The sequence below is a fragment of the Pristis pectinata genome, chromosome 2, assembly GCF_009764475.1.
Source record: "Pristis pectinata isolate sPriPec2 chromosome 2, sPriPec2.1.pri, whole genome shotgun sequence".
Classification (NCBI taxonomy): Eukaryota; Metazoa; Chordata; class Chondrichthyes; order Rhinopristiformes; family Pristidae; genus Pristis; species Pristis pectinata.
Genome location: NC_067406.1, coordinates 235574 through 252070, shown reverse-complemented (window position 1 = coordinate 252070; position 16497 = coordinate 235574). Strand labels below are relative to the sequence as shown.

Below are 16497 nucleotides of genomic sequence, written 5' to 3'. Positions count from 1 at the left end.
TCCCCTCATTCTTCTGCGCTCCAAGGAATAAAGTCTTAACCTGTTCAATCTTTCCCTGTAATTCAACTCTTGAAGACCCAGCAACATTCTAGTAAATCTTCTCCGCACTCTTTCAATCTTACTGATATCCTTCCGATAGTTAGGTGACCAGAACTGCACACAGTACTCTATATTTGGCCTCACCAATGTCTTATACAACCTCACCATAACATCCCAACTCCTATACTCAGTACTTTGATTTATGAATGCCAGGATGCCAAAAGCCTTCTTTACAACCCTGTCTACCTGTGACGCCACTTTCAGGATTTTATGTACCTGTGTATGTCCTACTTTGATTTGCCCATCCAAAATGCAACACCTCACACTTGTCTGCATTAAATTCCATCTGCCATTTTCTGGCCCATTTTTCCAGTTGGTCCAGATTCCTCTGCAAGCTTTGAAAGTCTTCTTCCTTCTCTCCAAAGAGTGAAGCCCTAGCTCCCTTAGTCTCTCCTCATAATGCCTACTCTCTAAACCAGGCTGCATCCTAGTAAGTCTCCTCTCCACCCTTTCCAACGCTTCCACATCCTTCCTATAATGAGGTGACCAGAACTGGACAAAGTTCTCCAGGTGTAGTCTAACCAGAGTTTTGTAGAGCGGCATCATTACCTCGTGGCTTTTAAACGTGATCCCACAACTTATGAATACTAACATTCCATAAGCTTTCTTAACTACCCTATCCACCTGTGAGGCAACTCAGTGATCCGTGCATATGAACCCCCAGATCCCTCTGCTCCTCCACACTACCCAGAATCCTGTCATTAACTTTGTACTCCGCCTTGGAGTTTGTCCTTCCAAAGTGTATCATCTCATACTTCTCAGGATTGAACTCCATCTGCCACTTCTCAGCCCAGTTCTTCAATGTCCCTCTGCAATTCTGCAATCTTCAACAATCCTTCACACTATCCACAACACCAACAACCTTTGCGTCGTCTGCAAACTTGCCAACCCACCCTTCTACCCCCTCATCCAAGTCATTAATAAAAATCACGAAATGGAGAGGTACCATGGATTTTAGTAAGGCGTTTGATAAGGTTCCTCATGGAAGGCTTATTCAGAAAGTCAGGAGGGATGGGATCCAGGGAAACTTGGCTGTGTGGATTCAGATTTTGGCTTGCCCATAGAAGACAGAGGGTGGTGGTAGATGGAAAGTATTCTGCCTGGAGGTCGGTAACCAGTAGTGTTCTGCAGGGATCTGTTCTGGGACCCCTGCTCTTAGTAATTTTTATAAATGACTTGGATGAGGATGCGGAAGGGTGGTTTAGTAAATTTGCTGATGATACAAAGATTGGTGGTGGTGTGGATAGTGTAGAAGGTTGCTGTAGATTACAACAGGATATTGATAGAATGCAGAGCTGGGCTGAGAAGTGGAGATGGAATTCAACCCAGATAAGTGTGAAGTGATACACTTCGGGAGATCGAATTTGAAGGCAGAATACAAGGTTAATGACAGGACTCTTAGCAGTGTGGAGGAACAGAGGGATCTTGGGGTCCAGGTCCATAGATCCCTCAAGGTTGCCATGCAGGTCGATAGGGTTGTTAAGAAGGCGTATGGAATGTTGACCTTCATTAGTCGGGGTACTGAGTTCAAGAGCCGCGAGGTGATGTTGCAGGTCTATAGAACTCTGGTCAGACCACACTTGGAGTATTGTGTTTAGTTCTGGTCGCCTCATTATAGAAAGGATGTGGAAGCTTCAGAGAGGGTGCAGAGGAGATTTACCAGGATGTTGTCTGGATTGGAGAGCATGTCTTATGAGGATAGGTTGAGCAAGCTAGGGCTTTTTTCTTTGAAGAGAAGAGAAGGAGGATGAGAGGTGACTTGATAGAGGTGTACAAGATGATAAGAGGCATAGCTCGAGTGGACAGTCAGAGACTTTTTCCCAGGGCGTTAATGGCTAACACGAGGGGACATAATTTTAAGGTGATTGGAGGAAGGTGTAAGGGGGATGTCAGGGGTAAGTTTTTTACACAGTGAGTGGTGGGTGTGTGGAACACATTGCTGGCAGAGTTTGTGGAGGCAGAAACATTAGGGACATTTAATAGACTCTTAGATAGACACATGAATGATAGAAAAATAGGGGGCTATGTGGGAGGCAAGGGTTAGATAGATCTTAGAGCAGGATAAAATGTCGGCACAACATTTTGGGCGAAGGGCCTGTACTGTGCTGTAGTGTTCTATGTAATAATAAGGTTGTATTAGTGGGAGATTTTAATTTCCCCAGTATTGATTGGGCCACCCAGAGTGTTTAGGGCCTGGACAGGGTGGAATTTGTGAAATGTGTTCAGGAAATTTTTCTGAGTCAATAAGATAAGATATCTTTATTAATCACATGTACATCGAAACACACAGTGAAATACATCTTTTAGCATAGTTATCTGGGGACAGCCCGCAAGTGTCGCCACGCTTACGGCACCAACCTAGCATGCCCACAACTTCCTAACCTGTACATCTTTGGAATGGGGAAGGAAACCGGAGCACCCGGAGGAAACCAATATATAGAGGGCCCGTAAGACTCACTGGTCTATAATTCCCAGGGTTATCCCTACTCCCTTTGTTGAACAAAAGAATAACATTTACCACCTTTCAATCATCTGGTACTACTCCTGTGGCCAGTGAGGACGCAAAGATCATCGCTAAGGGCTCAGAAATATCTTCCCGTAGTATCCTGGGATATATCCTGTCTGGCACTGGGAACCTATCTATCCTAATGTTTTTCAAAAGTTTCAGCACATCCTCCTTCTTAACATCGACATGTTCTAGCTTATCAGCCTGTTACATAACTGAACATTACATGACTGTTATATGATAGCTTGCAGACTGAACATGTGTCAGTCTGCTGTTCATCGACTACAGCTAGGCATTCAACACAATCACTCCATCCAAACCTTTATCATCAAGCTTCAAGACCTGGCCCTGTGTATCTCCCTCTGCAACTGAATCCTCGACTTCCATATCAGCAGACCTCAGTCAGTAAGGATTAGTAACAACATCTCCTCCTCACTAACTATCAACACAGATGCACCTCAAGGCTGTGTGCTTAGCCCCCTGCTCTACTCCCTATATACACATGACTGTATAGTTAAGCACAGCTCCACTGCTGACGACACCACTGTTGTTGGACAAATCACAGGTGGTGATGAGTCAGTGTGCAGGAGCAAGATAGAACACCTGGCTGAGTGGTGCCACAACAACAACCTCTCACTCAATGTAAGTAAAACTAAAGAACTGATTGTTGACTTCAGGAAGGGAAGGAGGGTGAACATGCACCAGTCTACATTGTGGGATCGGTGGTGAGGGTCATAGAACCATAGAACCATACAGCACAAAACAGGCCCTTCGGCCCACCATGTTGTGCCATCCATCAAACCACCCTCACACTATCTAACCCTTTCCTCCCGCATATCCCTCTGTCTCACATTCCTCCATATGCCTATCCAACAAACTCTTGAACCTGTCCAATGTATCTGCCTCCACCACCACCCCAGGCAGTGCATTCCATGCACCAACCACTCTCTGGGTGAAAAACCTCCCCCTGACATCTCCCCTGAACCTCCCACCCATAACCTTAAAGCCATGCCCTCTCGTCTTGAGCATTGGTGCCCTGGGAAGGAGGCGCTGACTGTCTACTCTATCTATTCCTCTCAGTATTTTATGTACCTCTGTCATGTCTCCTCTCATCCTCCTCCTTTCCAGTGAATGAAGCCCTAGCACCTTAAGCCTCTCCTCATATTCCATACACTCTAATCCAGGCAGCATCCTGGTAAATCTCATCTGCACCCTCTCCAACGTCTCCACATCCTTCCTATAATGAGGCGACCAGAACTAAACACAGTACTCTAAGTGTGGTCTAACTAGAGTTTTGTAAAGCTGCATCATCACTTCGCGGCTCTTAAACTCAATCCCACGACTTATGAAAGCTAACATCCCATAGGCCTTCTTAACTGCTCTATCCACGGGTGAGGCAACTTTCAGTGAACTGTGAATATGAACTCCCAGATCCCTCTGCTCCTCTACGCTGCCAAGTACCTTGCCATGTACCTTGTACTCTGCCCTGGAGTTTGTCCTTCCAAAGTGTACCACCTCACACTCCTCCGGATTGAACTCCATCTGCCACTTGTCAGCCCAGCTCTGCATCCTATCAACATCCCTCTGTAAGCTCCGACAGCCCTCCACACTATCCACAACACCGCCGATCTCAGTGTCGTCCGCAAACTTACTAACCCAGCCTTCCACCCCCTCATCTAAGTCATCTATAAATATCACAAAAAGTAGAGGTCCCAGAACCGATCCCTGCGGGACACCACTAGTCACTGCCCTCCAATCCAAGGGCACTCCCTCCACCACAACCCTCTGCTTTCTACAGACAAGCCAATTCCTAATCCACACAGCCAAGCTTCCCTGGATCCCTTGGCCTCTGACCTTCTGAAGAAGCCTACCATGAGGAACCTTATCAAACGCCTTACTAAAATCCATATAGACCACATCCACTGCACTACCCTCATCAATCTTCCTGGTCACCTCCTCAAAAAACTCTATCAGGCTTGTGAGGCAAGATCTTCCCTTCACAAAGCCATGCTGGCTGTCCCTAATCAGTCCATGATTCTCCAGGTGTTCATAGATCCTATCCCTTAGAATCCTTTCCAACAGCTTGCCCATCACAGACGTAAGACTCACTGATCTGTAATTCCCTGGACTATCCCTACTATCTTTTTTGAACAAGGGGACAACATTCGCCACCCTCCAATCCTCCGGCACCATCCCCATGGACAATGAGGACTCAAAGAGTCAACGACTCAATGAGGTCAGCAGCTTTAAGTTCCTGGGCATTAATCAGATGACCTGGAAAGTGTGCCAGCGACTTTACTTTCTTAGTCACCAAATACTCTAACAAACTGACTGGTTGCATCATGGTCGTGCACGGCAGTCCGCATACGCAAGAATGTAAGAAGCTGCAGAGAGTAGTGGACTCAGCCCAATACACCACGGACATATCCCTCCCTACCACTGCCTCAAGAAGGCAATAGGAAGCTGTGGGCATGCTATGTTGGTGCCGGAAGCATGGCGACACTTGCGGACTGCCCCCAGAACACTACGCAAAAAGATTCAGTTCACTGTGTGATTTAATGTACATGTGACTAATAAAGATATCTATTATCAAAGATCCCAACCATCCAGGCCATGTCATCACAGCTACCATCAGACAGGAGGTACAGAAGCCTGAGGTGTCACCATCAGGCTCAAGACCAGCTAGTTCCCTTCAACCATTTGGTTCTTGAATCAAACTGCACAACCCTAATCACTACCTCATTACAGCAGCACTACTCACTTTGAACACTTTGCACTACAATGGACTTTGCATTAAAATGCCTGTTTTATTTTGGTTCTAATTGTGTTCTTTTTCGTAAAAAAGTGTGTATAATTTGTGCTTAAATTTATATTTTTGTGAATGTTATCTGATACTATGTGCCTGTGATGCTGCTGCAAGTAAGCTTTTCATTGCAGCTGTGCATATGACACTAAACTCGACTTTGATTGCGCCTTTGACTCCAAGGACGTTGTAAAGCATTTGACAATGGCCCACATGATAGACTGATCCAGAAGGTTTTGAGGTCCAAAGGAGTGTAGCCACTTCTCCAGGAGGGCCATCTACATATTCTGAAGCAATAGATAGATGGCACAATGGGAGAAGGGGCTACAAATTCCACTATAGATCCTGGGAAGAGGGACTATCATTGCAATGATAGATTAGTTGGGCTGGAACTGTTTTCTTTGGAGAAGAAAAGGCTGGAGGAGAATTGATAGATATGAAATGATGAGGGGGTCTGAGATAGAGGCTGTTCCAATTGGTGGATCACAAAAAAACTATTTTAGTGCAGCATGTGGTTGAAATCTAGAATGCATTACCTGCAGATGTACTGGAGGAAGGTCCACTGTGGCCTTCAAGAGTGAATTGAATAAGTATGTGATGGAGAAAAATTTGCAAGGCTGTGGAGAAGGGTCCAGTTGTGGAACAAGTGGATTGCTGTGCTAGAACCAGCACAGACATAATGTGCTGAATGGCCTCATTTGCTTTAATTATTCTGATTCTTTAATAAGGATGGGCGATAAATGCTGGCTTACCCAGTGATGCCCAGATTCTGAGAAAAGAATAATAAGTAAAAGTCATACCATTGTTAGCTTATGCCTGGCCTAGGTGTTCTCTAATTTTGACTTCCAATTCTTTGTTGTCTAGGGTGAAAGATATGCAACGCCAACTGGAATTTCCCGTGGAACTGTGCTTGTATCTGAGCAACAGTCATTACCAAATGTCAGGTATGAGAAACTGAGAATTGTGTTCTCAATGAAACAATAACAGGGTTGTGCAAAAATAACAGGGTTGTTGTCATGGGAGAATTGTTGTAGTCACACCTAGGTTGCAGGATGCAGGTAGCTGGGTGACTGTCCAGAGAGGGAACGGTGATCAGCAGACAGTTCAGAGTACCCCTGTGGCCGTTCCCCTCAATAACAAATATACTGCTTTGGAAACTGTTGGGGAGAGCAACCTACTAGGGGAAAGCCACAGCAGCCAGGTCTCTGGCTCTATGGCTCAGAAGGGAAGGGGGAAAAGTGCGGTAGTCATAGGGGATTCATTGGTTCGGGGAACAGACAGGAGGTTCTGTGGACAAGAATGAGACTCCCGGATGGTATGTTGCCTCCCAGGGTCAGAGAAGTCTTGGATCCACAGCAGTCTTAAGGGGGAGGGTGAACAGCCAGAAGTAGTGGTCCACATTGGTACCAATGACATAGGCAGGAAGGACGATGAGGTCCTGCAAAGTGAGTTCAGGGAGTTAGGGGGTAAGTTAAAAGACAGGACCTCCAGGGTGGTGATCTCATGACTGCTACCCGTGCCATTTGCTAGTGAGGCAAGAAATAGGAAAATAGTGCGGTTTAACATATGGTTAAGGAGATGGTGCAGTGGGGAGGGCTTCAGATTTTTAGATCATTGGGCTCTCTTCCAGGGCAGGTGGGACCTGTACAAATGGGACAGTTTGCACCTGAACCAGAGGGGGACAAATATCCTTGCGGGAAGGTTTGCTAGTGCTGCTTGGGGGGTGGGGGGGTGGATTAAACCGCAGGGGGGTGGGAACCAGAGTAACAGGGCAGCAACTACCAGTTGCAGGGAGTAGCTGTATGGAAAGCTGATGTTAAGACTACAAGCAAAAACAGAAATCGACTGGATGATGAACATGGTGGGACTAATGTTGAGATGCGTTTATTTCAATCAAGGAGTATAGTAGGTAAGGCAGATGAACTTAGAGCATGGATCAGCACGTGGAATTATGATGTTGTGGCCATTACTGAGACTCGGTTGCAGGAGGGGCAGAACTGGCAGCTCAAATGCTCCACTCTGATGTTTTAGACACGATGGAGGGGGAAGTATTAAAGGGAGATGTGTGGCATTACTCATAAGGGAAAATGTCTCGGCATTGCTCAGAGAGGACATACTGGAGGGTTCATCTACTGAGGCAATATGGGTGGAACTGAAGAATAAGAAAGGGACGACCACGTCAATGGGACTATATTATAAACCTCCCAATCGTCAGCGGGATTTAGAGTAACAAATTTGTAGAGAGATAGCAGGCAGTTGCAAGAAATATAAGGTTGTGATGGTAGGTGATTTTAACTTTCCACATACTGACTGGGACTTCCACACTGTAAAGAGATTGGAATTGGTTTATTATTGTCACTTATACCAAGGTACAGTGAAAAATTGTCTTGCATACCGTTCGTACAAATCAATTAATTACACACTGCATTGAGGTAGTACAAGGTAAAACAATACAGAATGCAGAGTAAAGTGTCACAGCTAGAAGGAAAGTGCAGTGCTGGTAGACAATAAGGTGCAAGTCATAACATCATAGATGGTGAGGTCAAGAGTCCATCTTAAGATAAGATAAGATATCTTTATTAGTCACATGTACATCGAAACGCACAGTGAAATGCATCTTTTTGTGTAGAGTGTCCTGGCGCAGCCCGCAAGTGTCACCGTACTTCCGGTGCCAACATAGCATGCCCACAGCTTCCTAACCCGTACATCTTTGGAATGTGGGAGGAAACCAGAGCACCTGGAGGAAACCCACGCAGACGTGGGGAGAACATGCAAACTCCTTACAGACAGCAGCAGGAATTGAAGCCTGGTTGCTGGCGTTGTAATAGCGTTACGCTAACCACTACACTACCATGAAACTGTTTAATAGTCTTATAACAGCGGGATAGAAGCTGTCCTGAAGCCTGGTGGTACGTTCTTTCAGGCTCCTGTATCTTCCGCCTGATGGGAGAGGGGAGAAGAGAGAATGTCCCGGGTGGGTGGGGTCTTTGATTATGTTGGCTGCTTTACCCAGGCAGCATGAAGTATAGACAGAACCCATGGAGGGGAGGCTGATTTTCGTGATGTGCTGAGCTATGTCCACAATTCTCTGCAGTTTCTTGTGGTCCCAGGCAGAGCAGTTGCCATACCAAGCTGTGATGCATCCAGATAGAACCACAGAACCATAGAACACTACAGCACAGAAAACAGGCCATTCAGCCCTTCTAGTCTGTGCCGAAACTTTATTCCGCGAGTCCCATTTACCTGCACCCAGTCCATACCCCTCCAGACCTCTCCCATCCATGTACCTATCCAATTTATTCTTAAAACTTGAGCCCGCATTTACCACATCAGATGGCAGCCTGTTCCACATTCCCACCACTCTTTGAGTGAAGAAGTTCCCCCCAGTGTTCCCCCTAAACCTTTCCCCTTTCACCCTAAAGCCATGTCCTCTCGTACTTATCTCTCCTAATCTAGGTGGAAAGAGCCTACTCGCATTTACTCTGTCTGTACCCCTCATATTTTGTAAACCTCTATCAAATCTCCCCTCATTCTTCTATGTTCCAAGGAATAAAGTCCTAACCTGTCCAATCTTTCCCTGTAACTCAAATCCTGAAGACCCGGCAACATTCTAGTAAATCTTCTCTGCGCTCTTTCAATCTTACTGATGCTGATAGATAGGATGCTTTCTACTGTGCATCGATAAAAGTTGGTGAATGTCAAGGGGACATGCCAAATTTCTTGAGCCTCCTGAGGAGGTAGATGCACTGGTGAGCTTTCCTGGCCATGGTGTCTACTTGGTCAGACCAGGACAGGCTATTGATGATGTTTACTCCAAGGAAATTGAAGCTCACAACTCTCTTGACCTCAGCACTGTTGATTTAGACAGGTGCGTGTGCACCGCCCCCTTTGGTGAAGTCACTGAGCTCTGCAATTACACAAGAGTACAGGACAGGTATGTTCCAAAAAGAAGGAAGGACAGGAAAAGGTGCATCCAGCTGCAGCTCCTGACAAACCGAGTTAGGGAACTGGAGATGGAGCTGAATGAACTTCGGAGCATTCGTGAGGCAGAGGCAGAAATAAACAGGAGTTTCATGGACATAGTCACCCCTAAAAGTCATGAGACAAGTAGCTGGGTGACTGCCAGGAAAGGGGTATAGACAGAAAGAGCAGAGCACCCCTGTGGCCGTTCCCATCAACAATAAGTATACCGTTTTGGATACTGTTGGTGGGGACAACCTACCAGGGACAAGTTGTAGTGGTTGTGTCTCTGGCACCGAGACTGGACCATCAGCTCAGAAAGGAAGGAAGGAAGGAAAAGAGGAGAGCAGTAGTGATAGGGGATTCGATAGTTAGGGGGACAGATAGGAGGTTCTGTGGGAGAGATCGAGAATCCTGGATGGTCTGTTGCCTCCCTGGTGCCAGGGTCTGCGATATATCGGATCGAATGTTCGATATTCTCAGGAGGGAGGGTGAGCAGCCAAATGTCGTGGTCCATGTAGGGACCAATGACGTGGATAGGAAGGAGGAGGAGGTCCTGCAAAGAGAGTTCAGAGAATTAGGTGCAAAGTTGAAGGACAGGACCTCCAAGGTTGCAATCTCAGGATTGCTACTCGTGCCACGAGCAAGTGAGGCTAGAAATAGGAGGATCGTGCAGCTAAATATGTGGCTAAGGAGATGGTGCAGGAGGGAGAGCTTCATGTTTCCAGACAATTGGGCTTTGTTCCAGGGAAGGTGGGACCTGTTCCAACAGGACAGTTTGCACCTGAACTGGAGGGGGACTAACATGCTTGCCAGTAGGTTTGCTAGTACTGCTCCGGGGGGTTTAAATCAAAGGTTTGTACATGATAGAAATGTTCTCAGGTGCATCTATATCAATGCAAGGAGTATTCAGGTAAGGCAGATGAGTTTAAGGCGTGGATTGGCACGTGGGATTATGACATTATCGCTATTAGTGAGACTTGGTTGCAGGAGGGACAGGACTGGCAGCTTAATGTTCCGGGGTTCCGTTGTTTCAGACGTGATGGGGGGAGGGGGATGAAAGGGGAAGGAGTGGCATTACTAGTCAGGGAAAATAGCACAGCTGTGTGTAGACAGGACAGCCCGGAGGGCTCGTTGACAGAGGGCATATGGGTGGAGCTGAGGAACAGGAAAGGTGTGACCACACTAATAGGGTTGTATTATAGACCGCCCAATAGAGAGAATTGGAGGAACAAATATGTAGAGAGACAGCAGACCGATGTAAGAAACAGAAAGTTGTAACAGTAGGGGATTTTAAATTTCCACATATTGACTGGGACTCCCACACTGTGAAAGGGCTGGGTGGCTTGGAGTTTGCCAAATGTGTTCAGGAAAGTTTTCTAAAACAATATATAGAGGTACCAACGAGAGAGAATGCAATACTTGATCTCCTATTAGGGAACCAGACAGGTCAGGTGACAGAAGTATGTGTAGGTGAACATTTTGGGTCCAGTGACCATAATAGAAACATAGAAACATAGAAAAACTATAGCACAATTCAGGCCCTTCGGCCCACAAAGCTGTGCCGAACATGTCCCTACCCTAGAAATTACTAGGCTTACCCATAGCCCTCTATTTTACTCAGCTCCATGTACCAATCTAACAGTCTCTTGAAAGACTTACCCCTGACATCTCCTCTATATCTACTTCCCAGCTCCTTAAACCTATGGCCTCTTGTGGCCACCATTTCAGCCCTGGGGAAAAGCCCCTGACAATCCGATCAATACCTTTCATCATCTTATACACCTTTATCAGGTCCCCCCTCATCCTCCGTCTCTCCAAGGAGAAAAAGCCAAGTTCCCTCAACCTGCTTTCATAAGGCATGCTCCGCATTCCAGGCAGCATCCTTGTAAATCTCCTCTGCACCCTCTCTATGGCTTCCACATCTTTCCTGTAGTGAGGCGACCAGAACTGAGCACAGTACTCCAAGTGGGGTCTGACCAGGGACCTATATAGCTGCAACAACACCTCTTGGCTCCTAAATTCAATTCCCCGATTGATGAAGGACAATACACCATATGCCTTCTGAACCACAGAGTCAACCCATGCAGCCGCTTTGAGCGTCCTATGGACTCGGACCCCAAGATCCCTCTGATCCTCCACACTGCCAAGAGTCCTACCATTAATACTATATTCTGCCAACATATTTGATCTACCAAAATGAACCACTTCACACTTATCTGGGTTGAACTGTATCTGCCACTTCTCAGCCCAACTCTGCATCCTGTCTATGTCCCTCTGTAACCTCTGACAGCCCTCCAAACTATCCACAACACCCCCAACCTTCGTGTCATCCACAAACTTACTAACCATCCCTCCACTTCCTTATCCAGGTCATTTATAAAAATCACAAAGAGTAAGGGTCCCAGTACAGATCCCTGAGGTACACCACTGGTCACCGACCTCCACTCAGAATACAACCCTTCAACAACCGCTCTTTGCCTTCTGTGGGCCAGCCAGCCAGTTCTGGATCCACACTGCAATGTCCCCTCGGATCCCATGTCTCCTCACCTTCTCCATAAGCCTTGCATGGGTACCTTATCAAAACACCTTGCTGAAATCCATGTACACCACATCTACTGCTCTCCCTTCATCGATGTGCTTAGTCACATCCTCAAAACATTCAATCAGGCTTGTAAGGCAGGACCTGCCCTTGACAAAGCCGTGCTGACTATTCCTAATCATATTATACCTCTCCAAATGTTCATAAATCCTGCCTCTCAGGATCTTCTCCATCAGCTTACCAACCACTGAGGTAAGACTCACCGGTCTATAATTCTCTGGGCTATCCCTACTCCCTTTCTTGAATAAGGGAACAACATCCGCAACCCTCCAATCTTCCGGAACCTCTCCCGTCTCCACCGACGATGCAAAGATCATCGTCAGAGGCTCCGCAATCTCCTCCCTCGCCTCCCACAGTAGCCTGGGGTACATCTCATCCGGTCCCAGCGACTTATCTAACTTGATGCTTTCCAAAAGTTCCAGCACCACCTCTTTTCTAATATCTACATGCTCAAGCTTTTCAGGCCGCTGCAAGTCCCCACTACAATCCCCCAGATCTTTTCCCGTGGTGAATACTGACGTAAAGTATTCATTAAGTACTTCCGCTATTTCTTCTGGATCCATACACACTTTCCCACTGCTGCACTTGATAGGCCCTATCCTTTCGCGTCTTATCCTATTACTCTTCATATACTTGTAGAACACCTTGGGGTTTTCCTTAATCCTGCCTGCCAAGGCCTTCTCATGTCCCCTTCTGGCTCTCCTAATTTCTTTAAGTTCCTTCCTTTTAGCCTTGTACTCTTCCAGATCTCTAACATTAACTAGCACTCTGTACCTTTTGTATGCTTTTCTTTTCCTTTTGACTAAATTTATTTTAGCCTTCATACACCACAGTTCCTGTATCCTCTCGTGACTCCCCGTCTCATCGGAACATGTCTATGCAGAACTCCACAGAAATACCCCCTGAATATTTGCCACATTTCTTCCGTACTTTTCCCAGAGAACATCTGTTCCCAATTTAATCTTCCAATTTCCTGCCTGAGAGGCTCATAATTCCCTTTACTCCAAGTAAACGCCTTTCTAGTCTGTCTGTTCCTATCTCTCTCCAGTGCTAACGTAAAGGACGTAGAATTATGATCACTATCACCAAAATGTTCACCCACTGAGAGATCTGACACCTGACCAGGTTCATTTCCCAATATCAAATCAAGCACAGCCTCTCCTCTTTTAGGTCTATCTACATACTGTGTCAAGAACCCTTCCTGAACACACCTAACAAACTGCACGCCATCTAAGCCCCTCACTGTATGGAGATGCCAGTCAATGTTTGGGAAATTAAAATCCCCCATCACAACAACTCTGTTATTCTCACACCTTTCTGGGATCCGCTTCCCTATCTGCTCCTCAATAACCCTGTCACTATTGGGCGGCATATAAAAAACACCCAGTAAAGTTATCGACCCCTTCCTGTTCCTAACCTCCATCCACAGAGACTCCGTAGACAATCCCTCCACAACGTCCACCTTTTCCGCAGCCGTAACACTATCTCTGATCAACCGTGCCACTCCCCGACCTCTTTTGCCTCCCTCCCTGTTCTTCCTGAAACATCTAAAACCCGGCACTTGAATCAACCATTCCAGCCCCACAGCCATCCAAGTCTCCATAATGGCCACCACGTCATAGCTCTAAGTATCGATCCAAGCTCTAAGCTCATCTGTCTTGTTCACAATACTCCTTGCATTAAAATAGACACATCTCAAGCATGTCTGAACACTTCCCTTCTATATCACCTGCCTATGGTATTTACTCTAGCTTCCTCTATTTGAGAGCCAAACACCTCTTCCCCAGTCTCTCCAGTATGGATCCCACCCCCCAACAATTCTAGTTTAAACTCCCCCCAGTAGCCTTAGCAAACCTCCCCGCCAGTATGTTGGTCCCCCTGGGATCCAAGTGCAACCCGTCCTCTTTGAACAGGTCATACCTGCCCCAAAAGAGGCCCCAGTGATCCAGAAAACTGAACGCCTGCTCCTTACTCCAATCCCTCAACCACGCATTTAACCTCCTCCTCATTCGCTTAGCACAGGCAGTAATCCAGAAATTACTACCTTTGAGGTCCTGCTTCACAACTTCCTTCCTAATTCCCTATAGCCTCTTTTCAGGACCTCATTTCTTTCCCTACCTATATCATTGGTACCAATATGTACCACGACCTCTGGCTGTTCTCCCTCCCCCTTCAGGATATCTTGGACGTGATCGGAAACATCCCGGACCCTGGCACCTGGGAGGCAAACTACCTTCCGAGTTTCTTTTCCTGCGTCCACAGAATCGCTTGTCTGCCCACCTAACTATAGAGTCCCCTATCACTAGTGCCCTCCTCACTCCTTCCCAACCCATCTGAGCCGCAGGGCCGGGCTCTGTGCCAGCGACACCGCCACTGTTGCTTCCCCCAGGTAGGCTGTCTCCCCCAACAGTACTCAAATTGGAGTCCTTATTGTCAAGCGGTATAGCCACAGGGATACTCTCCAGTACCTGACTCTTCCCCTGCCCCTTCCCCCTCCTGACTGTGACCCAATTGCCTAATCCCGATGGTCCTGGTGTGACAACCTGCCTGTAACTCCTCTCTATCACCTCCTCACTCTTCCTGACCAGACGAAGGTCATCGAGCTGCATCTCCAGTTCCCTAACACGGTCCCTCAGGAGCTGCAACTCAACACACCGGGCGCAGACGTAGCCTTCCCGGAGGCAGGGAGACTCCAGGAACTCCCACATCCGACACCGAGTACAGGAAACCGCACTCATACTCCTTCCTTGACTCAAGTCACCCACCTTTCCTCGCCCCCTTACGCTGAAGCCCCTTGAGCCAAAGCCCAGAACACTCTGCTGCCTCTCACTCCACTGCCCGCTCCGACGCTGTCCGCTGTGCAGGCGGTTTGCTTTTTAAACTGCCACGCCACGCCTGTGCAGTCCAGCCCCTACTCATCCCGATTAAAACTTATAAAACACTTAAAACAGAACCTTATAAAAATCTAACCCTAATAATAACAACCCTATTAAAAACTAACCCTTATAATTAAAGCCCTATTAAAAAAAGATAAAAAGACAAACTTATCTGCTCCGAAGTCCTCCAAAGCGAAACCCACGAAGCCTCTGAAGCTTTTTTTCCTCTCTCCCAGCTTTCTAAATTGCCTGCGCTGCGCCTGCGCAGTCCAGCCCCCACTCCTCCCGATTAAAACTTATAAAACACTTAAAACAGAACCTTATAAAAATCTAACCCTAATAATAACAACCCTATTAAAAACTAACCCTGATAATTAAAACCCTATTAAAAAAAGATAAAAGGAAAAACTTACCTGCTCCGAAGTCCTCCGAAGTGAAACCCATGAAGCCTCCGACGTTCGTTAGTTCATGTCATTAGTTTCAAGTTAATTATCGATAAGGATATGTCTGGTCTCGAGTTGAGGTTCTAAATTGGAGAAAGGCCAATTTTGTGGAAATGAGAAAGGATCGAGGAAGAGTGGATTGGGATAAGTTGTTTTCTGGCAAGGATGTGTTTCAGTAATTGGAAGGCCTTCAAAGGCGAAATTTTGAAGAGTGCAGAGTTTGCATGTTCCTGCCAGGATTAAAGGCAAAGTTAACAAGCATAGGGAACCTTGGTTTTCAAGGGACATTGGTGATCTGGTTAAGAAAAAGAGAGAGGTGTATGGCAGGTATAGGCAACTAGGAACAAATGAGGTACTTGAAGAGTATAGAAAATGTAAGAAAATACTAAAGAAGAAAATCAGGAAGGCAAAAAGAAGACATGAGGTTGCTTTGGCAGATAATGTGAAGGTCAACCCGAAGGGTTTCTACAAATTAATGAAGAGTAAAAGGATAGTAAGGGACAAAATTGGTCCCTAGAAGGATCAGAGTGGTCAGCTAGGTGTGGAGCCTCGAGGAGATGGGGGAGATCTTAAATAGTTTTTGCATCAGTATTACTCAGGAAACTGGCATAATGGATATGGAAGGAAGGTGAAACAAGCAGTAGTGTCATAGAACATATAGAGATTAAAAGGGAGGAGGTGCTTGCTGCTTTAGCAGCGAATAAAGGTAGATAATCCCCAGGGCCTGACAAGATATTTCCTCGGACCTTGAGAGAGACTGTGTAGAAATTGCAAGGGCCCTGGCAGATATATTTAAAATGTCCTTAGCCAATTGTCGGATATACAAGTATTTGGACAGCCAGGGCTGATTAAGGATAGTTAGCATGGCTTTGTGCATGGTAGATCATGTTTAAACGAATCTTGTAGAGTTTTTCGAGGAGGTTACCAAAGAAAGTAGATGAAGGAAAGGCTGTGGATGTTGTCTACATGGACTTTAGTAAGGCCTTTGACAAGGTCCCACATGGGAGGTTAGTTCAGAGAGGTTCAGACACTAGTATCCATGGAAAGGTTGTAAACTGGATTCGAAGACAGAGAGTGGTAGTGGATGATTGTTTCTTAGATTGGAGACCTGTGAGTAGTGTGTGCCTCATGGATCCGTGCTGGGATCATTGTTGTTTGTTGTCTGTATCAATGATCTGGAGATGATAATGTGGTAAATTTGGATCAGC

The 16497-nt window shown here is 46.4% G+C and overlaps 1 protein-coding gene across 3 annotated transcripts in view; it reads left to right on the top strand.

Moving 5' to 3' along the window:
• Nucleotides 1-16497, top strand: part of fbxo41 (F-box protein 41) — a 254843-nt gene that overhangs the window by 70748 nt on the left and 167598 nt on the right. For all 3 annotated transcript variants that reach the window (XM_052044671.1, XM_052044682.1, XM_052044691.1), the window contains exon 4: nucleotides 6273-6352. In XM_052044671.1, coding sequence (XP_051900631.1) covers nucleotides 6273-6352 — 80 coding nt within the window. The remainder of the gene's footprint in view (nucleotides 1-6272; nucleotides 6353-16497) is intronic.